Genomic DNA, 22,416 nt, shown 5'->3' with positions numbered 1-22,416 from the left:
CCTGATCAAAAGAATACAGATTATAAGTCATTTCACTCTCTTTAAACGTGTGTACGTGGACACATAAACGATGGCGATTCTTATTCACACCCGTATGTTCACGCGTGCAACTAAGCACTTCGAAGTACGGTTGAATATGCAGAACTTCGGATTTATCTATGCATGAGTTATCCAGACTGCGGTCTCACAGTAAATTTCCAAGATATTCTGTGCACTTAGTTTATGGATGGATTGGAAGGTGGCCATATCAAACTTTTATGCTCAAGGACAAGGATTTCAGCTTGTTTTCAAGTACCTCTCAGAGCAAGGGTTACAAACCTGTCGACCATATTTTATAGGTTCCTATGATGGTCTTTATCATTGTGGTCGATGATTTGTTAGTAGATCGTTGTACTTTCTTTCAAGTGGTATGCGAGGTAGGATTATGTACTCCAAATGAGCATTTATTCAGTAGATTATTTTGTACCTTCATTATCATTGTGTAACTTGTAGAGTAAGGGATTTCCCTTAATTTTACGTCTTATTCGTCCACTAGATACTATGAGTAAAGGTTCACAGCAATTAAGAAAGATGTTCACAACAGTAATTCTACAATGGGTGGCCTTTACCCTATTATTCCATAGGTTTTAGTTTGTTTAGTTATTTTTAGTTTGGTTTGGTTAGTCAATGGGTTTAGTTTCTTTGAATGGATTGCTGATTTCACTTTGAACCTTTTCGGTGGCACACCGTGGGGAAACAAAGAGAGAAAGGCTTGGAGCCTGTTAGATGACCTGCGGGTTGTGATTTTGACAGTGCACCTCTCAATAGTTATTAGCTCTTATGAATCAGGAGTTTACTGTATCGAATTTTGGCCTGTTCCGCATTTGTTAAACATGGTATCCAGCGGGCGACAGTTTGCCGCAATTGAGACGGTCTTCCTGCAGGTTCGAGTTTACAGCCAGCCTGACAGTACTTCTCCCGTGACCTTGGACTTCCCTGGTTTTATGGGCTCGGATTTCTTGACCGGTTCCGCGGTGTCACTGGCGGGTATTGTTGAACTCGCGCTCTGGCCCGATGAAGAACTCTTTGGGGTCCTATCGCCGGATGAGCCGGGACTCGCGTCTTTGGAGGCCTCCTTCTTCGCTGGCGGCTTGTCCTCCTTCTTTGGTGGCGGTGCCTTTTCATCCTTCTTGGGTGCTAGTGCTTTGTCTTCCTTCTTCGGTGCAGGTCCCTTCTCCTCCTTCGCCGGGGTCTGTGGTGGCTCCTCTGGTATCGGCGTCGGCGACCTCTTGACCTCTGGACCCTTGCCCTTTCCGCCTGGTTCCACTTCCAACCTCGCCCCTGCATCCTTCCTCTCCACTTTAGGTTCCTCCTTGGCCGGAGGGGGCGCTGGTCTCGGAGGCGGGGGTGGCGGCGCTCCCTTGCCTGGCTTCGGTTCAATGTCCACGACGACCGAGTCCGGCTTCTTGGCGGGGGCCTTCGAGGTCCCCGCGTCGGCTGGCTTCTGGCCCTCGTCAGGGACCCTTTTGCTCTGTGGCCTCGGTCTCGCTATGGCGCTGGCCACGGACGTTATGGATGCGTTGGCCGAGGTTCTGGGTTTGGGTGTACCCGCCTTTTCAGCGCCCTCCTTGAATACCTGGTCGTCTCCCACTTCGTCCTCTCCGGTGGCCTGGTACTCGTGTTTGATCACTGGCATCTTGAACTTGGCGTAGGCCACCCTGGCCGCGGGCGGCAGGACGTTCACCTTCGGGTTGTACTGTACCAGTTTGTCCTGGTCCATGGTCGAGAGGGCGGTGTTCTCGTTCTGGATGATGTGTCTCCTGAGGGACTGCTGGGATCTCCTCATGGTCATCTCGTTGGTGCTTCCGATCGGGTCCCTCCTGGACGTCCTCCTTCGCACCTCGGCGTTCCAGTCCTTACCGCTTCCCTTCTTCTTGGCGATCGCCTTGGCTATCCTGCTGAACACGTCCTTGGCCTCCTTGCCTGAGGTAATGGCCTCGCTGACCGCTCCTTCCACGAAGCCGATTTGGAAGTCCTTGAGTAGTCGCCGCTCCATGGTCCTTCCCTTCTTGCCGGCCACTGTGTTCGGAAGGAAAAGATGGAACGTTATACAAGTGGAAATGAGAATGTACGAGGTGTGTTCAGAAAAAATTAAATGTGTGTTTGGGAATTTTTACAGTTCATCTTACGGAATTAAATTAAAATTATCTCTTGAATAATTTTATTGAAGCGGCATATGGTTCTCTAGGAAATATTATGAGCTTAGCTGTTTTTTTTGCTGGTGAAAAACGGTGACGTTTACATGTGACGAAATATGTTAGCGGTATCGTTTACGTGGATTTAACGGAGCAATAACCTTCCTTAAGAAGCCAAAAATAGTTATTAACAAGTGTTCATTGCATAAAAATTAAAAATATGATCATTGATGAGTTTTTTGTACCAAAATGTTACAAGTATGAGTACCTAATGGATAACCATTCATTAGTTTTAACATGTGTATAATAAGGTGATGAAATACAAAATGCAAAATTTCGGTATAAGTTTTGAAATATGATCGTTTCATTTCATATTTATGTTTTTAGGCTGTAACACGATTCATTTTTTTGTAATCAAAACAGGAATGCGTCATAAGCATATTCGAATCTAATTGAGTTATTTTCCGTTTTATCGAGTGCCGTATTAGAGTAAAAATATATCTGTTTTAATAGTTGTTATGGAAAATTGAGGAAAGAGAGGAATGTGTGCCTAATATTCTATTTGATATAGCATTTTCACATATTTCCCGATGCATAATTATAACTGCTTTTTCAGTGTAATCCATTGAACCTCGTTAATCCTGTTAATGCAATTTTATTATATCGTCCACTACCAAATAGTATTAATTCCTAATAAACTTAATTTTCGTATCCATTAGGTAATAAAATGGGGCACTAAAAATAACCAGTTTCGCCTTTTTCTTCTAGGCTCCTACTCTATGGCTAGTTTGAATAGGCGAGGGATCATCTCACCCATGACTGACCCATAAGTGTATGACTTGTCAATGTAACTATTTCAATTTTATTTCAATACTAAAAAGTAGCTATTTCGATTTTTAGTCACCGTCGGGTATCAATGACCTTAACTACCAATGTGGCATATGGCATAATAGCCTTAAAACGATATCAGGAATTAAATCAATACAATACACAGTATTTATTTCATACTCTCTCTTCACTGAGTTTAAGACTCAATTTGGCATTTGAATATTTGAGAATTTCCTCGAGATAACCTACAATATTGAGAGTTAATAAGAGTGTTCGCTATTGTGATGTAAAATTTCGATAGTTTTGGACATCAAATATCTAGTTAATTATAGTATGTATAGATTTCAGTTGTGGATACAACTGTGTAGGAATAGTCTCCCCAGATTTTACTGGAGGGATGATTTACCCTGTAGGTTTAAATACCCTGGCATTCGTTAAAATACACTGGGGTTTACTTTATTGTAAAAACAACTATATTTATTTTAATCGCATAGACACTAAACCTTGGGGAATGAACAATTTTATTATTTTTTTCCTTTAATAGGCCTCTTAATCTATAAATTCATTGTGAATAGGGAGTATGGATCAATTTAGGTGATCAAAATGTCTTTCGCCTATGTTTCGGAATGAAATGTGATTCCATCATCTAGTCTACGAAAGGAGAAATACGTGATGTTGCAACAAACACTGTCAGAACTCATGGATAAATTTACTTATGTTCATCAACAAATGAATATTTGATGTTGATGCGTTGAATTAAATATACTAAGGTATTTGAAGGAGGCGACCGACAGTTGAGGTCATTTGCGCCATGAGGGAAGGGTAGGCAAGAAAGGGTGGAGAGAAACCCGGCGTCGGCATTAGCCTGCTCTTAACGAAAGTCGGCAAGGGTACAACGGCTTGACGTCCCATCCGACGGAAGGAGTGGTGTGCTTCAAATGACCTCCACAATTTATTTCAGCTGGTTTCGGAAAGTCTCTGAAAATTCTCCGCAATCGCCGGGATTCGAATCAGAGCTCATGGGGTGGTAAGCCAACACTCTAATCACAGCAACAACCCGATCCCCACTTAGCTATAAAAAGTGATTGTGTTTGTTTAGCCTCTCATATTTCTCCTATTTTGGACTTGATGGAATTTATAGTTTTATTCCGTTACGTTGGCAAATGATAATATTTTCAGTGAATTTAGCTATTATTATCTCTATGATTATTTGCGATTGTATTGTAAGATTGTAAATAAAAATGGAATTTTCGTTTGCATTACGTGTGGTTTCTTTGCCTCCCACGTCCGGCGTCTTCATTCCGTTCGACTTCAAGATGTCGATCAGTTCGTATCGGAGTGTGGAGATGTCCTGTCGGATCTCCATGACGTCATCCTCCGTGATTCCGAACTCGTCTCTCTTCCTCTGCTCGGCCGTGACGTAGCGCCTCACCAGCAACGTCATCACTCCGTCGTGGCGCTCGAGGGCGGCGTCACGTGACTTCCGCTAGAGAGGAACAGGGGCGGAAAATGAGTAATTATTTCATTTCGTTGCTAATCGCGCTTTTAAAATAGTATGGAAGATATTTTTGCTTTCCTTCGGGGAATGTTGTTGATGGACCGGCACGTTACCAGGGACGTTGCCATGAGGACTGGAGCACCCTTAGAAATTTCTTAAGTTTTCTCAAAATAATGAATGTAACATACTAAAAACAATGTTGGTTGGTGCACTATTTGTTTAAAAAATTATAAACTTTGTTCATTAATGAATTTATTTGCAATATTGCGTGAATGTCACCAGAAATAGTGTATTCACCAACGGATTTTCTCCGCTTTTGGCGTTCAAAAGGGACGGTCAATAGACAATTTTTTTATTTCACCCTTGTAAAATACATTTTTGTCATTTTTTAGGAATTTTAAAATGAATAAATAGTTCAAACGTTTGGCAGTATATGGAAGCACAGTTGTTATCTTCGTTGTGTGTTAACGCGTTTTATTTGTACGATCGTAATGACGATAATAGTGGGAACGTGGCATAACTCATTCTTCTCGGTCCACTCTAAGGAAGGACTTATCGTACAAGTTTTGGCACCAGGCCTAAAACACCGGTGGTTTGAGTATTTTATGAAGAAAATACGTGCGATAATGCACATGCGGCAATACAAAATTCCTTCCAAATCGTCACAACCCCTCCCCCATTTGCGGAGCTTACCGACAATGTCCGAGTACGTTCGAAGGGCATCCTCCCTTCCTTTCACAAGCCCCGCCCCCTTATCCACATTGATATCTGGAACCGAGTACAAGGTTCGCATGCGAAGAAGCTGAAAATATCTTTTGTTTACGTTTGCTCCAAGGAAAAAAACGTTGATTATTATTTTGTTACATAAAATTAAAATAATAAAATATATATATAAGAACCCTTTTTCAAAAAGGATAGCATTCACAAAAAAGTAAAAAAAATAAGCTTTTAATCTCTCGGAGAAAAAAACGTGGATGCTGATTAGGTTTATTAAATGTGAGTTTGGAAAAGCCTGCCGGGAAAGTAAGGTTTGGCACGCATTATTAATATTAATTTGCTTAGATAATGTATGGAATGAGATAGATCAGTGCAATTTTAAAGTCCTAGTTCAGTTCTTTCATTTATTATATTATTATGACAATTCAAATTTGTTTGCTCTACACGTGGATTTCTCTTGTAACCGCCAACAATTATACTCTAATATGTAGCTACACATCCAAAAATATCTATTGTAAAACGAGTTGGAAACCCCATAATGAAGTATTGAATCCATGGGAGTACCTATGTTCGTTCTATGTGTAATACTAAATAACGTAATCATATGAGGAATAAACATTATTTTTATTATACCTAAAACTAATCAGAACCCACGTTATTCTCCGAGTGATGAAAAGCTTATTTTTTTACTTTAATGCATTGTATACTCTTTCTGAGAATAGATTTTAAAAACTATATGTACTTTATTTTCGTACTTTTTAGTGGCTTATCATAAACCAGAGCTGGTAGAAAAATTTATGCCAAAAAATTATGACTAACAAGATCTATTGAGAAAATTTAAAACTATTTTTTCAAGTGGAAGTTTGAGTAATTTATTCGATCACATTGGAACAAAATTTCAAATGTCTTATTAATGAATATTATATTGTCATCAGAAGGGGAGCAAGTTTTCAAAATTTCAATCCGATCCACGATCGGAAGTGGCTTAAAATCAATTACAGGATTCAATCGATGAAATAGACTGACGAAGCAAGTAAGAGAAAGTGTGTGATAAGCAGGCAACATTATCGGTGTCTATTTCTTACCATGATGGATCCTCTGGGCTTCTTGGGTGCCCGGCATCCGAAGGTAGCAGGCCCTGGCATCAGGTTGAACGGGGGCGGCAGCTTGTCTCCTTCCTCGAAGTAGCTCATCCACAGCTTGCTGCGGGCGAACTTCCACTCGGTGTCGGATCGCTCCTGCGGAGGTTTGAAATGGTACATTGTGGACAGGGAGGCCGGTATTATCATCGTGTTGTCCCCACCCCGCGGCAGTTTCTCGTAGCCTTTCGTCGAGTCGTCGTCTTTCAAGCACGACGCCAACGTCTTGCCCTTTTGCTTAGAATCCGATGCCCCCATTTTGTCTTTTTTGTTGATTCAAATGCTTTCGATTGGCAAAGAAAGCTTTTTTTAACGAAAAGTAATTAATTATCATCCAGTAAGTAACTAAATCTCTGTAATATCCTCGATTACTGTTGATGACGTGAAATTTAAGTACATAAATGATGAGGCGTAGATTCTGTGAAGCTTGGTTGTCTTTTTTAGTTGGCAAGGAAAGCTTTTCTTTCACGAAAATGAATTTATTTACATCCAGCGTGTAAAGAAATCGATCGGATATTCTTGACGTTTAGGGAAAATTTGAAAGTGAAGTACCCAAACAATGAGACGTAATTTCTTGGAGGCTCGCAACCTCACTATTCTCTTTTATTTTGTTTTCCAACATTTCGAAGAACATATCCGCCATAAGCACCTTTGCTAGCCCAGATTTAACGCTCCTTGATCCTGAAACTAATGTGATTTTATTGTGAAAGTAAAGATCCTACGTATCCTTGGTTATCTAAAGTAGAAGTTTGCCTATGTGTTATACTAAATGTATTGGCTGACAAATCCACCAAGTTTTTTTGTAATTTTGTAATGTGGCTAAAAGCTACTGTTGTCAGTTATCTAATAGGGGAGCTCTTTATTCTCAATATTTATTAACTCTTGTGAACCAGTGGAGAAAAGATAGCATATGAAAACAGGAGACGAAGCTAAGACAGATTTATAACTTGAATTTTGTTTTTGCAAAAATGCTTTGAATTCGCTTGAGACCGGAAGAAAAGTCTTCCTCCACGTGATGGTCGAGGCTAGTGGTCGTTTTTCGCCTCCGCTGTTGGACTTTGGTTTAAGGAGGTGATTGCGTTAGGGAAAAGCTTTAGAAGACCTAAGAGTGAAGTGTATGGCTTGGGACCCGAGGGAGGAATGAAGGCAAGATGGCGGCCGAGTGGAATTATAAGGCTAGGGTGAAGGGACAGAGGGGAGGGGAGAATGAGGAGTGGGGGGTGAGATAAGCGTAAGGAAGGGGAATGGGGTGGGGAGTGGTCATCCAGAAATTAAGAGGATCGATTGCATTCCCTCGCGGATAAAGGTCTCTTTTTGCGCCGAATTAAGTTTACAGTTGCAATTCCTCACATGAGTTGTGAAAGGGATGTCATCGCTGCTTTTTGAAATGTCGCCAAAAAACTTGCTTTGAGGTGAAAAGAACCCCTCCAAAAAGGACACCAATTCTGCTAATTAGATCTTCAATGGCGTGCTCTTTGTCATATTCTTATGCGTATGAATAATAAATTTAATCAGTGGTTTGCGTGTTCACTTTGTGGAATGGTAACATGATAGCTTAATAAGTTAACTTTGATGTGTTGCCTAATTATTTATTAAAACACTGAGCTGGCACACCTTTTTATGGACTTAAATAAATACTGTGAGGAATAAAACAGCGTTTACTTTTTTATCGAGAACTTAAATGCTTTCACGTAGATGTTTCATGTAGAATTAGTCAAACATACTTTCCAAACATCTGGAACGGAACCGCATAAGCTCTTGGACGAAATAAGACTTTATTTTTTTGTTCTGATTTATCTTAATCACGTCCGTGACAAGATTTTCAGCTTAAGGTTAATTCCACCGTACATAAAAATAAGGCAACAGACTGAGTATTCGCCTTGACTACCTTGTATATAGTGACTGAGCTTCACGCTGTTTAAGGTTCAGAGATTAAAGATTATTTCTTACATCGCAAAGGACCATCATATTGTACTCACCTATCATAAAATCAGTCTCATAAGATATTCATAAACTTCATTTCATAATATTGTGCACCCAATATGTTCAATTTTAACTTAGGATAGTTAATGCAACACCGCCATTTATGCCAATATTAAAGTATCATGAGCGAATTAAATTATCCTTCTTATTGAATTTTACAATAAATTATTTGGAAGAAAACATCGGATATTGATAAAACCATAAGTAGGCAGTTAGAAATAAATATCCTAAACGATTTATTTTTTCAAAATTAGACTGTATTAAATCAATATATTGAGATTGGATCATGATATTTAAAAATTATTAATTGACTTGATTCTACTTAGTAGGTACGTAGGAAAAAATTTACCCCATACCAATTTTATGGCGATTGGAGATTCAGTTTCGAATCTATACGTGAATGCCATATTAAGTTTTGAAATGTATCCGTTTTTTTAATATTACTTACCGAAATGATCTGGTAGGAGTTGGACATCATAGCAATGAGCATGTTGAGGAGCACGATCACGTTAATCACAGAGTACGATCCGAACATGAGCAGAGCCCAGAATCGCGTGAAGCTCTTCACGCCCGTGAGCTCGAAGGCCGTCAGTTCAACAAGACCGAAACTAGCCCAGAAGAGGGACTGGGAGGTTTCAAACATACTGTAAAGAGGAAATTAATGATCAGTACCAACAGCAAAAATAATAGAAACCAAGACTTTTTTTTGAAACTACAGTAATTGAATTTTACCCTCCATATAAATGAAATTTCACTCATACGCGTGACGACGCACAGAATCTTATGCGGTACTTCGGAAACAATGTGTCGCTGAATAGCTGATTCTTCTCCAACACATCAGCTTATTTAGCACGACCGCCGTCTCCTGTGTTACAGGTTGGACTTGAGCACTGGTATAAATTCGCCTTTTTGAAATACAGTGTGTCCCAAAAGGAATGACCCGATTTTAAATATGATTATTTATTAGGAAGAAGGGCTTAAAATCAACATATTGTATACTAAATTACTCACAAAAGGCAAATGTTTATAAAAAAGCATCATAAATGTTCAATATGTCCTCTATTGGCTGCGCGGACAACAACTAGCCGATAGCTGAATTCATCCCAAACTGAGTGTAAGATGTCTTCTGCCACTGAAGCTACAGCAGCTGATATTCATGTTTTTTGTTCATCAATGTCACGAGGCTAGGGAGGAACGTAAACACGCTGTATAACATTTCCCAAAAGGAAAAAATCGCATGGTGCTATCAGGGGACCTAGGAGGTCAAGAGTGTAAAGCCTGGTCTCGCGGTCCTGTACGTCATCTTTAGCGAGACTGGCTGCACCTTATTGTTAGACATAATTGTTAGACCAATGGTCTAAGGGTTGCACGCTCCACATCAGCGCTCGTAGTGACATTCAGCGGATTTTTCTAAAACTCAAAACAATGCCGATCACATCTGGCGCTGTTTCGCTTGCCTAGTGACATTTGTTTCAATATTATTACGAGTTAAAATCGGGTCATTCTTTTTGGGACACACTGTATGTCTTGATAGTGTAACCAGTAGCATTCCTGTCCTGAAATTGGAGATTCAGGTTCGAATCCCGGCTAACACAAAGATTTTTTCTCGATGATTTTCACCCTATGTATAAATAAAGATAATTAAGCCTGAACGACATGACACTTAGTCTTGTGCAACTCCAAGGATTTTGGCGAGTGCAAGATTTTTTGGTCCAAATCTAAAATTCTCGATAACTTCCTGGCCTGAATCACATGATGATGGGACTTAGGCAAGGTTTGTTTGGGTCATTTTACCACGAAAAGTTTATTTTTCGTGGATTATAATGAAAATTTTCATCTAAAAAGATAATAAAAAAAAAGTAACGCAGTTGGTCCTGGAAACATTGTTATATTCCTATGATATTATAAGTTGACGATAGCAATGCAAACTTTGCGAGAGCCTGAATTACATGACACTTAACCTTCTAAAAGAACAAGTAATCTAGCTGGCACAGTATATTTGCGTCCATATATGCAATTCTAGATAACTTTTCTGCCTAAATCACACGATGATTGGATTTAGGCAAGCTATGTTTTGGTATATGAATGATGAAAATCAAATGGATCGACCGAGTTAGTAACGAAGAAGTCCTAAGAAGGGTAGGAGAGAAGAGAAGCCTCATGAAAACCTTAATAAGAAGACGGAACAACCTTATAGGCCACATCTTGAGACATGATGGCCTGATGAAGACAATCGTCGAAGGACAAGTGGAAGGCAAGAATGGAAAAGGAAGACCTCGAACAAAATATATGGAACAAGTAAAGAGAGATGTGAAAGAGAAGAAATACGTTGGTGTGAAAAGATTAGCTGATAGGAGAACTGAGTGGAGAGCTGCGTCAAACCAATCCTAGGATTGTTGTTGACCAGTGATGATGATGATGATGTTTTGGTATGTTATACCTAGGAGAAAACTTGATTGATGGATGGACGGCTTCTTAATCGTACACAAACCAAGAATTAAATGTGAATTACACGATACTTAGCCTTGAGCAGGTTCGAGAAAAATAATTAGTGAGTCATGAGACAATAATGAGTCAGCATGCTTGAAGTGCTTCATCGCTGGCATTGTAGCTAGGTAGTGTCATTTTTATCCTTGATGCATGTATAGTTACATTTTTTTAGGAGAACCTCGTAGTCATGGACCAATGAAGTTAGTTTTTTGTGACGTTTATTGTGGATCGTCGATAATTTATATAAAATTTTACATTCTCTTCTGCCGAAGGGGAAACTTCCCATTGTGGCAAAGAAACAATCCCCGGCAAGCCCTGAATGAAATCAAGTATTCTACGTTCGATGTTGAAAATTCTATCCTTCTCCTTATCCGCTAACTTTTGCCAGGTCAAGTATCATATGATATCATGGCTATGCAACTATCTTTGTATTAACTCCTGTCCATTTCTATGGGTACTAATTTATCGCTCTATTATCTACCAAATGCCATGTATCTTTTCTTTTACACTGTCGTACTGCCCTAATAGTTTAACTGTCCCGCTTGATCAATTTTAGCCACTTTTCTTTTGCATTAAGTCACAAGAACATGTTGAACATATAATCAATCACTTGGTTCTGAAACTGAAGAGAAGCACTCGGAACTTATTGCCGTTTGCAAACGAGATAATAAAGAAATAGAAATGTTATTTATGTTGCAGCATAGAGAAAACTTGATTGATCCATGACTTTTAATCCCGTTTTAGAATAAATTATGTTTTAAAAATAAATGGTGTTTTGTCATCCAAATTCTCTTTTAGTTTTAAATGAATTTCTACCGCAGACATTTATAATTTTGAACGAAATGATTTCACGGGTAATTAATTATTTTTAGTCTGTAAAATATTATAAATATTTCGAATTCTATTCTCTGTTTTATCTTTATTTCTCTTGCCTGTTTTTCTGCAATGGGTGATCTATTACAGAGTCGTTAACTTCATCAGTCCACGGTATTGATTTTTATTTTGACTTCAGGAAGTTTCTGTGTGATCAAATGACTGGAATTTTCTGAAAGCCATAGTCTAAAACTGTATTCTCCTCGGAATGTAAGAGCCAGAGACCGTGGATTTATATATTGTGAGTTTATTACTAGAAGTTATAGCATTGATATAATTATGTGGTATTCATATTATGATTGCAATTAATTGTACGTAGGTAATATTGTAGGTGTCATCTATGGCCCCTACCAGTGAAAAGCCTCTCCTCCGTAGCATAAGGTTTAATTATTGTCACAATCAACAATACACCCCATTGTTATGAGAACTAACACATTATTCACAGAAATTAATTTTAAATAAAATAAAATATATGTTGAAAATATAATGTCAATTAACTAACAGATCCAAGCATATTTGTCACTGCAGTATTTATTTAGCGGAGTTATGGTAACCAGATTGAAATATAGGTAGGGAAATCGCATATATTTAAAATTTTCTTACTCACTTGGCAAATCGTCTCCAAATGGCGCAAGCCAGTTCCTCATTGTCAAAGTCAGCCAGTCCGCTGGGTAAATGGTAGCAACGTTTTTTCTCCAGGTCGGCGTAGTACCAAAGAAGCTGGTTCATACCTAAATTAATAGGTTTGAGGTTAATGTAAATTGTTGAGATAAGGAAACATGTTTTAGAATTATAGCGGAGAGTATATTGACAATGTAAAAAATTCATTATTGTCTAAAGGCTATTTAAGTACGCAATTTTTCTTGGAACTTCCGTTCGGATAAAAGAATATGTGTTCTTATTGTACTACAACTGAGGCTCACCGCATCCGAAGGCAAACAGCACCAGCGTGTAGATGAAGAAGAACTTGAGGATGTCGATCACCATTCGTCCGAGGGATATCTGCAGCGGACCAAGATGTGGATTTACGCTGAATATGTGGACCAGTTTCAGGAAGCTGAAAATATCCACAAGAATTAGTCTTGAAACTACTTAATTTCACTAGAGTACTCATAGAAATAGCTCGTTTAGTATATTTTAAGGTACAAACATGTAAATATAAGTTTAAATATTAGCGCAGTGGTAATTCAATGGAATTTTGCCATTATAGCCCGGAGATGCGTTAGGGAAGGTAGCCAAATTCTGTTTTTCTGAAAGAAATGAACCGGGGTTTAGCGAGCGTCGTTAAAATACGGGTTGGCCTCCAAGAGCATGCAATGTGCGAACATTTCACGTGGTTTAAATCCCGGGGGATACCGTTCAAGGCAAATGATATATCTTCTGGGCCAAATACCGTATACGGCACAAATCGTTTACAATACTCTTCAGGGTGCGTAGAAAATGTGATATTCGGACTTACTCGACACTCAAATATGTTCCCCGGTTCATTAGTTTTAAAAGAATTTAAAATATTTACGCAAATATGTTTTTATGGCGATGTTAAAAGTTGTTTATGGGGTCGCTTTTTCTCTTAATTTTCCAGACATATAATAAGTGAGAATTTTTTTATAGGTAACTATAATAACTAATTGGTGGATACTACAGTTAACTCAAAGAACAAACATGCTAAAGAAAGTTGTATATTTTGGTTATCAAGTGCAATTGATTGATTGACAATATCAAACGTCACATTACGACAATTAACGAATCCTTGTGTTTTCATTTTTTAAATTTATGACCGACTTAAAAATATGTTAAGGTGTTTTATTTTTACTACTCGTGGGGTAGTGCTGTGTAGAACTGCTACAGCATATGGCAAACACATAGTTGAAAAATTAGTCGATAAAAATTTGACAAATAAAAAAACTCATCTTGATGGATTATAATTGCATCAAACAAGCAGTTACGATAGATAGGGTTCAATGAGGTTTATTGAAACTAGGCTAAAATAAAGTGACTCCATTGTAATAATTGTTTAATTGAATTCCCTTTTATTACCAAAATTGTGTGTGGCGGACTACGCTTCCACAAAATAATCAATAGCTATCGCAAAAAATGAGGTGAAGTTAGAATTGTAGTGAAAGAGGAGACTTAATACTGTATTTAGAGAACCCATCCAATCAAAAACATGTCTAGTGTCTCACCTGAAGATCATGCCAGCTGCAAAGGCACCCTCTGAAAGTAACATTGGATCAAACGGATCCCATTCTTCTCTGGGATACCAAGGGTTAGTTCCACTCCAATATTCCCGCTACAAAGCAAAAAAAATGTAGCATATTATGCAAAAATGTGAACACTAATTCATTATTAAAAAAACAGGCCTTCATTGTCAAAAAACGAACTACGCGGAGATAATGATTTTATTGTGTTTTAAATATTCTCATACATGTTTTGAAAATTGGGGAGTAAAAAAAAAAACTTGATGCTGAATAAGTTCTGGACTCAAAAAGTATACTATAACTGATCAGTGGCCCAGCGAGGGGGGGTTTTGGGGAATAAATCCCCCCCCCAGAGCCCAAAGAAATTTTTAAGTTTAATCCATTTTACTTAATGGACTAGTAATACTTATAGAATAGTGTTAGGATTAATCAAATATCTCTCATAAAGCGGAAAAACTAGTCATTTTGAACGATTAATCTTAAAATTTTCTGGAGGAGGCCCCCCGCAACTCCTGCTTACCCTAGTGGGTATGCAATACCCCCACACCCCAAAGTATTAGTTGCGCCTAAAACCCCCCCTAGCCTTAATTCTTGGCTGCGCCCCTGTAACTGGTCATTATGCACCTATTTATCCATTGTGTTTCAACAAAATGTATAATTGTATTTTGAATGAATCGCAGCTTGTACGTGATCGAAAACAATCATGATAAAAACACGAATCACACTGAGATGATGAATTGGACTATTCAAAGCTCGGCATGTTTGTTTTGAACATCTTTGCGGAGAAGTTCCAAAATGGTGTTTAGTAAACGAACTGGATTCGAAAAAAAACCTAGACATCATACTACTAATATTCTAGTGTGTTGAATTCCTCTCATTTATGTTGCCGGGATATCTGTTATTTATCTTTAATTAAACAATTTCTTTTACAAATGAAGTTTTCTTCTGCAATACCTATATTCAAGTTAACCGATAAATGTTATGTTTTTGAAAATGCATTCCTCTGTTTTTTTAGGCTCTTCTAATCTAGATAGTTTATAATCAGATGCATACTTTACAGTTATTCATAGTTTACTTTTGTTACACTAAATAGCGCCGTTTACCAGTAATCATATCATACCCTTGCAATGAAAAGGACTTTTTATTTTATAGTCAATGTACTTACCAATGCTATAAACCAAGATACTGCCCGTAGCATGATCCATATAGTGTAAAATATATTCGTTATCCAATCGACTATATTCCAAAGGTCCGCTATATATTCCAGTAGTCCGTCTTCCCATAATGTGACCACTTCACTCCATATTAAACCTAAATATTAGAATAAATTGTAATTTATTATTAAAATTAAATGTTATATATATATTAGTATGCAATGCATTTGGCTGCTCATTAGCATCAATTTGATAAAACAAATCGTGTATGAATATCTTGACCGTAGGTTTTTATCATCCTATTTTTCATTTTAATTTTCGGTCTTCTTCATAATCATCTTGATGGATTATATTAGCATAAAATTATTTGAAATTAGATTAAATGAACTTAAATTTTAACCGATGGCGTTCACTCAGGTTATCAAAACTTTGAAAGCGAGGATGAATTCATTGTCACTATTATTTGATTTAATTCACTCTTATTGCCGAAGGTATGTGTTGCAGTTGGGTGCTGAAGGTGTGCTTGCACGCTTGAACTCACTGAAGACGTATGACATGACGGCCCATTCCACCAATCCGGGTAGAGATCCTCGCTCCCTGCGTTTCCAGTCCTCCAAAACAGTCTGCATCCAAGCCGTTCCAAACCATTCGATGACCAAATATTCAGCCCGTTGAGAAGCAAGACCTAGGAGCACTGAAATGGATCGATGGAAAAAAATAAGCTTTCTTCACGTGATGATAAAGGCAACGATAGCAGGTTAATCGCATAAGCTTCTTATTTTAATGTTAGTTCATGCTGATTCGAATCGATTCTATAGCTCTTAGGTTATATAGTTGTACCGTATGAGTACTGAGTCATTTTTTACCAATCGGTTTTTAACCCTTAAAAGACCGAACTAATTTACACGGAAAAAAAAGATTTGATTAAAACTATCGAACTGGTGTGATAGGGAGTATTTTTGTTAAATATACTTAAACTTTGATGCAAATTATTAAGCACTTGATTTATTTTACCAAACGCTAGCGTGAGCTCTTGATATATTTCATCAAACATTTTGGTATTGCATAATTTGGTCAATTGTACGGAAGAGTTTCGTAAAAATAACCGAATTAATTCAATACGATTCTGAGTTTGATAACTTTTATCGAAGTTATGAATAATTTTACGAAGGTGATTGCTTGTTTGGTAAAAATTATCAAACTCTACATTGCTATGCAAATTTGGTTTGATAGAATTGACCAAGTGTTTCGTAATCTATCGAACGGTCTATCGTTCCTCTTATGTTTATACCAATACACATTTGCAGTTGAAAGATTCTTAAACAGGCCTTACATAAAAGATAAGTTGGTAGAAATGATTTTGTTTTCATTATTTGTGATGGCGATAACGTTTTAATTTTGTTTACGTTCATTTTTCTGTTTTATTCCTGCTTTAAATTGCAATACTACCCGTTAGCTGGTGCATCAAAGACATTGATTGAATCGCATATTATCATAGATATTAAAGCTGTAAGATGTTTGTGTATTTCAACACATTAAAACTTTAATTAGAGGTATTCCTGAGGTATAATCATTCGCGATCATGTTTAATAACATGTGATAAAAGCCGTGATACTAGACCCAATCCATGCTAAGGACATCACCCAGCACGTTAAAGCCATCTCTATATCGATGTAATAAGCCTGCAAATAAAGTTTTCTTGCGCATCTGCACTAGATATTCATATGGAGTAACTACGTAATGCAATTGTGTGCATCAAGTATTCCTCTTAAGCATACAAAGAGAAACTGTAGTCACACCTTATTCACTTTTCTAAACAAAGGTTAAGTACTTATAATAATAATATATTACAGCGTTTAAGTTAGCAATTATTATGACAACCGATTTAGATTAGTTGTTAGAGTCCGTTACTAACATGCGGAGGGCTCACGTTCAATGCTTCATGCAGACTTGTTATTTTTCCACTTTTTTTTGTATTTTTTTGCAGAAACTTACGCCAAACTCCTAATTTTATTATTTTCAATCATAATAGTGTTTTCTGGGTTGAAAATCTTTCACATGAGCACGCTTCGTCGATTTTATTACCCTTTCGATTTTGATAGTTTTTATCGAACTGCTGTAGCCATTTCGGTAACAATTACCAAATCAGTTTGATAGAATTTATCGAACTGGTTTGGTAATAATTACTGAATTTTTCAATGTGCCATATGAACCCAAAAGTTTGATAAATTTCATCAGAATTTGATAGTTCTAACTAAACTTTTTTTCCGTGTACCATCTGATTTTTTATTTTTTTTTTGCATACCCTATTTATTTTACAACTAATTAAGAGGTATCATGAAAGAAAACCCGGACAAAAATTTTTCAATGCGTTTTCAAGCATGTTCCCAGATGGAAACACGCCAAAAAATTTGCTATTGCTCGAAAAATGAATGTAAGCTTGACCAAAAAACTAAGTTTAACTAAATATTGATATTTTTGAATGTATGAGCATTTGGTACTGGAGAGCGAGTGTAGAGAAAAATATCGAATTAAACGATAATCACTTCAGAGGTGATGAAAAGGACCAATTTTGAAAATGCATAATTCACATGCATTGTATACAGAAGTCATGCGATTTACTTAAAAAAATACTTCTATACTTTATTTACATATCAAAAGCTATAAAAGTAATCACAGATTCGAAATATAATTTTCATAAATTTTTATAAATATGCTCTCAAATAGATATTGGACTGTAAACAGTGTGAAAAGCTGAGAGCTATCGGCTATATTTGATTCAAAGTTAAGATTTAAGACTTATTTCAATTGCTACTCCCTGCTCTCATACCATATGCACTTGTGTAACATGTACAATTTCGCCTAAATAGTATTTTTTATTTCATCTGTGTATTATTATTAAACTAATTTTAATTTAAACACATCCACTTTAACAATAGTTTCCATGAAAAATAGTTTCTATTCGTACCATTAGCGGAAAATAGCATTAAAATAGTCATGGGGGTTCAAAAAAGTAAAATAATTTGGCTAAACCAGCTGTATTTTGAAATCAGTTGAACATTTACTTTTCACTATAGAAATTATGTAATATTGTGTTTAGGAAACTCAGGAGGACCTTACTGAACTATTTATTCATTAATCAGCTGCTCACTTAGAAAGAAGGCGTATGATGAAGAGTGTGAGATGAATTTGACGAAAGGCTTCTGCATGAACTTGGCTTTTTCTCCGTCTGGCGCCATCAGGGAGCACATACTGTTGACTGGAAAACTGGCTCCTAGCTTCCCAACCTCCACTAACTGTGCAAACATGCTCTTTCGCCGAAACCCAGGTAGACCATCGTACCAGATCTTTGCCAGTAGCTGTTGAACGTTTGGATGAGCGACGAACTGAAATGCGAAACAATTAAATATGATTATGGCGTACCAGAATGCTTATATGTATAGTATGACACATACGACTGTTGATGACGGCATTCCTTCATAGATTTTGCCATCATGAAGTACTTTTTACTCCACTAATAGAGTTGTTTGCTAAGTTTACTCTTTTTGTATACAAACGGCTACCCAAATCTCAGATAATTTAACAATTTTCAATGATACCGATAGTATTTCTGTATATAAGCCCAGAACTTCCACGGTTTAGCATTTTGGCTACATAAAAACACTGCAAACACTTACAAATGACGAAAGACAACAATTAGGTAGCTGTTTTTAAAAGTGACCTTCCCAGATACCCCTGGGTAAGCCAGCGTATTCACCTCACTTTTGAACATCAAAATTGGTGTTTTTTTGCCGTGACTGCAACGTTTATTGCAATGAATTGATTAACTAACCATTAAAATTAAATATATTTTCATAATTTTAAGTGAAAAATTTAACTGTAGATGGAATTTTACCATCACGTTCTTGAACATGCATTTTGTTTTCCAATTTACGCCTTCACATGTTTACATGCGGCCTATTAATTCCTCCATGCCAGGTGATTTTAAATTGATATAGCAATAAAAAATTCCTCATTGCAATGATTTTCCAATACATTTTCCAAGAGCTAAGACCTTTCTTTTTACCGCTACTCTTGGTTTGATTTATTTCTCGAGTGTTACCAAAGTCTCCTTGAATGGACTAGAGAAACGTTGAATTCAAACACCTAGTGTTTTGTAATTCTTATTTTCAAAGGATGCAATTGGTTAAAAAATTATCCTTCGTGCTTTTGTTTTATCACACATGCAACGAGCATTTGTGACGGGAAAATTTAATGGAACTCGGGGATTAACATTTTCATGCCCATGCATGTTATATTAGCACTCAATATATTTGTTTACTTTAAAATTTTTTAGTACCTTCTTAGGCATGAATTGAGTTAAATAATCCACCGATTAATCCAGAGATAAAATATAATTTTCAATTTTTAACTTTATGTATAAGCGAATCTGCTCATGAGTGAGAAAATCCGGATATAAGAAGGGTTTATTTATCTCCAATTCCCGCCACGTTTATTGGCTTTAGTAAACAACATTGGCGGCCTACCCAGAAGCAGCCTTCAAGTGGAAGTAACTACTCTAGCATAACCTGTTGCTCATTGTAGTCAACAAACTTTGCAGCAGTTTGAAATAAATTAATGATTTTCACCCCTCTATCACGTCACGAAGGCCTTTGTAGTAAGAAATTTGAAATAATCTTGCGAAACTACCGGCAATTAATGCAATAATCATATAAAAATTATGGCAATTAAAATAATTATTGGTGCTATACTTTACAAATCGCTCAACGCATTTGAGATGAAGCTTAAATGTAATTTCCTTAGCTGTTTGTCTAATTAGCATTAATTATATCCAAATCTGACGTATTGTGACATTTCCAGGAAAAATTTTGGCCTTTGAACTTCTCAAGTTCATGCATCTCAAGTTTTATCGTGTACTGTGTTGAGCTATAATTTGATATTACCATCACTATTAGGAGCAGTTTGGTTCTCTATTATATAATAGATAAACTCACTTGTTTCTGCTTATACTTGATGGCCATCTTTAGTCGTTCCAAGGTCTGTCTTTCTCCTGGTTCCCATGCATCACCGGTTGGGTTGTGGTTCAACATCGTTTCCAATTCAAAAGATGTTCTTGCGTGGTCCAAAAGTGAGGTTGCAAAGGTCTGAGTGGAAGTTCGCATCTCCTGTCAAGATAAAATGGTACAAAGGTTGCAAATTGGACGATCTAATTCGGGATGATGTGCATTAGTTACATTTTCTATAACAAACATTCAGGTAATGCGCATTTAGTGGATTTGAACTGAAAACACAGGTAGTTTTTAAGTACATATATTTTATCAGTGACTATAACGTGCGTAGATTTAATTTTATATTGATAATATGTCATTCGCAAAAGTATTCATCAAACATTTTCTATATTTCAAGGAAAGGAATGTATTTATTTTGATTTATAAAAACTGATGGACAAAATGAAACCTATAACCTCCAGGGCAGCCTAGTATGATTAAGCTCAAACAACTTCAAGTTAAAGACTTCAATAAATGACTGCGTTGCATAAGTAATTTATACTCGGGAACAAATTCTACTCAAGAGTCAACATTATTAAGTAGTATGAGCTATACCATTACATATTACCATTTTTAGTGCAATTTTGTCTTTAAAACATTCAGTTGCAAACTTTAATCGAAACCCAAGTGGTGGTACTTGTTTTCAAGTAGATTGATTTGAAGTAAAATACATTCCAAGTGTAAAAATAGTACAGCGGTACTTATGAATTTCAAGAAGTTTTTTGTCGGTTTCCAAAGTGGAATGGCTACCTTTGCAACGCTGAGATTTTACCAGCATTCTCTTCTCCCTCACATAACAATTGGTTCTCGCTGAAATATGATTTTGTGCTAGTAATATAATTGTAGGAACAAAGACTATGTTTTACTGGCATGGTTTAACGGGTAACGCGAGGTTTCAGGTACATTTTCGTAGTAATGACTTGCTGAATCCCTCATTTTTATAAGACAAATTACCATTTCCTTTCACCCGATTAGGCCACCAGGGTCTCAGACAGTTCGTGGTAATGCTACATAATTGCGTTACAATATAATACCTTTGTATTTAGGACAAAATAATGTTTTATCATTAATTCGTTACTACGGTTTTACCATCTAGCTGGAGGTATAATTTGCTTTATATTTGAGCTAAATTAAAGTAAATTTTACCCATTTTTTTGTCTCTAAACCTTTTCCTTTTCCAGCCAACGTTGATTTGTTTCTACAATAATCCGATAAAAATCATTGGCCTTTCTGGAATTCATGATAACCTTTAGTCTTTCCTCTTCCATTTTTGGAATCTATCACCTTTCACTTCAGTTTCCAAAGCTAGGTGTCACGGAATTTTTACAGTAAGCTTCTCCAAGCGAAAGATTGACGGAAGAATTGACGGAAATGGAACAAATTTGTCAAAAATATATTTTTACTTTTACCGTTATTTTCAATATACGTTTTTCAAGCCCCGACTCGTGAAATAATTCTTTCTACTGATAATTGTGATGGAATTCTCAGTTCCCAGTTCAGTTATTAATTAAGAAAGTTACATCAATAGCTTCATCGGCTAATTTTTCCGAAAACTAAACACGTCGTATCATTAATGGATGCTGTTATATTTAATTATGAAATGAAATAGCTACGGTGTTTCTTTGGGATTCCTCATTTTGAAAACTAGGTGCCGAGTGACTTTAGAAATTGCTAACCAGTTAAATATCTGTTTTTTTTACATGTACATTTATATTCATGCAGTGGTTAATTGTTTCCAGTGCTTGAAAAAGCAACGCAATAGGGATCTATTCAAAGTTTCAAGTTTGCGGTATTAATTTCCTTAAGATCAATCCAAGTGGAAGCCCAAATTTACTGATTGTGAATGGAGAAATTGCCATTATGAGAGAACATGATTGGGTTTTCGTGAAAACAATGTATGATTCATACTACATTATTGTGTATGTATAACATATTGACAGCAATAAAGGAATATTGATACCACATTAGTCTATGCAGCGGCCTGGAATGCCAAAAGGTCCGTGATTCGATTACCGGACCATGGGAGGTGTGATGTTTTAGGTGTCATCTGGTTGTTATACTTACGTTGTACTCGAGTCGAAATTCCGTTTCCATGCGGCTGAGTCTCCGGAGTTCCCAGGAGAGTTCGAATGCGGTGAGGAGCGGGTCCCTGGAGGAGAGGGAGATGAGCGAGGGGCTGGTGAGGGCGCGGTACGCGTTGATCCTCGACTGGGAGTGACGAAGGGAGTCCGTCTCGCTCGAAGACACGCACTCGTCACAGCCACACCTACAAGCGGAGACAAATGTGAGATTGTGTTCATACTTTCAAACATAT

The 22,416-nt window shown here is 37.1% G+C and overlaps 1 protein-coding gene across 1 annotated transcript in view; it reads right to left on the bottom strand.

Moving 5' to 3' along the window:
• Nucleotides 1-851: 851 nt before the first annotated feature.
• Nucleotides 852-22,416, bottom strand: part of LOC124162870 (transient receptor potential protein-like) — a 44,959-nt gene continuing 23,394 nt past the window's right edge. The window contains exons 6-17 of the mRNA XM_046539560.1: nucleotides 22,167-22,368; nucleotides 20,049-20,219; nucleotides 18,206-18,440; nucleotides 15,596-15,748; nucleotides 15,066-15,211; nucleotides 13,886-13,992; nucleotides 12,626-12,759; nucleotides 12,310-12,433; nucleotides 8,788-8,983; nucleotides 6,303-6,455; nucleotides 4,266-4,488; nucleotides 852-2,058 (exon numbers count right to left, since the gene is read on the bottom strand). Of these exons, the coding sequence (XP_046395516.1) occupies nucleotides 932-2,058; nucleotides 4,266-4,488; nucleotides 6,303-6,455; nucleotides 8,788-8,983; nucleotides 12,310-12,433; nucleotides 12,626-12,759; nucleotides 13,886-13,992; nucleotides 15,066-15,211; nucleotides 15,596-15,748; nucleotides 18,206-18,440; nucleotides 20,049-20,219; nucleotides 22,167-22,368 (2,971 nt within the window). The 3' untranslated portion in view covers nucleotides 852-931. The remainder of the gene's footprint in view (nucleotides 2,059-4,265; nucleotides 4,489-6,302; nucleotides 6,456-8,787; nucleotides 8,984-12,309; nucleotides 12,434-12,625; nucleotides 12,760-13,885; nucleotides 13,993-15,065; nucleotides 15,212-15,595; nucleotides 15,749-18,205; nucleotides 18,441-20,048; nucleotides 20,220-22,166; nucleotides 22,369-22,416) is intronic.

Source organism: Ischnura elegans, chromosome 7 (genome assembly GCF_921293095.1).
Source record: "Ischnura elegans chromosome 7, ioIscEleg1.1, whole genome shotgun sequence".
NCBI classification, from domain to species: Eukaryota; Metazoa; Arthropoda; class Insecta; order Odonata; family Coenagrionidae; genus Ischnura; species Ischnura elegans.
The sequence above is the reverse complement of the archived record's forward strand: the minus strand, read 5'-3'. Positions and strand labels throughout refer to the sequence as shown.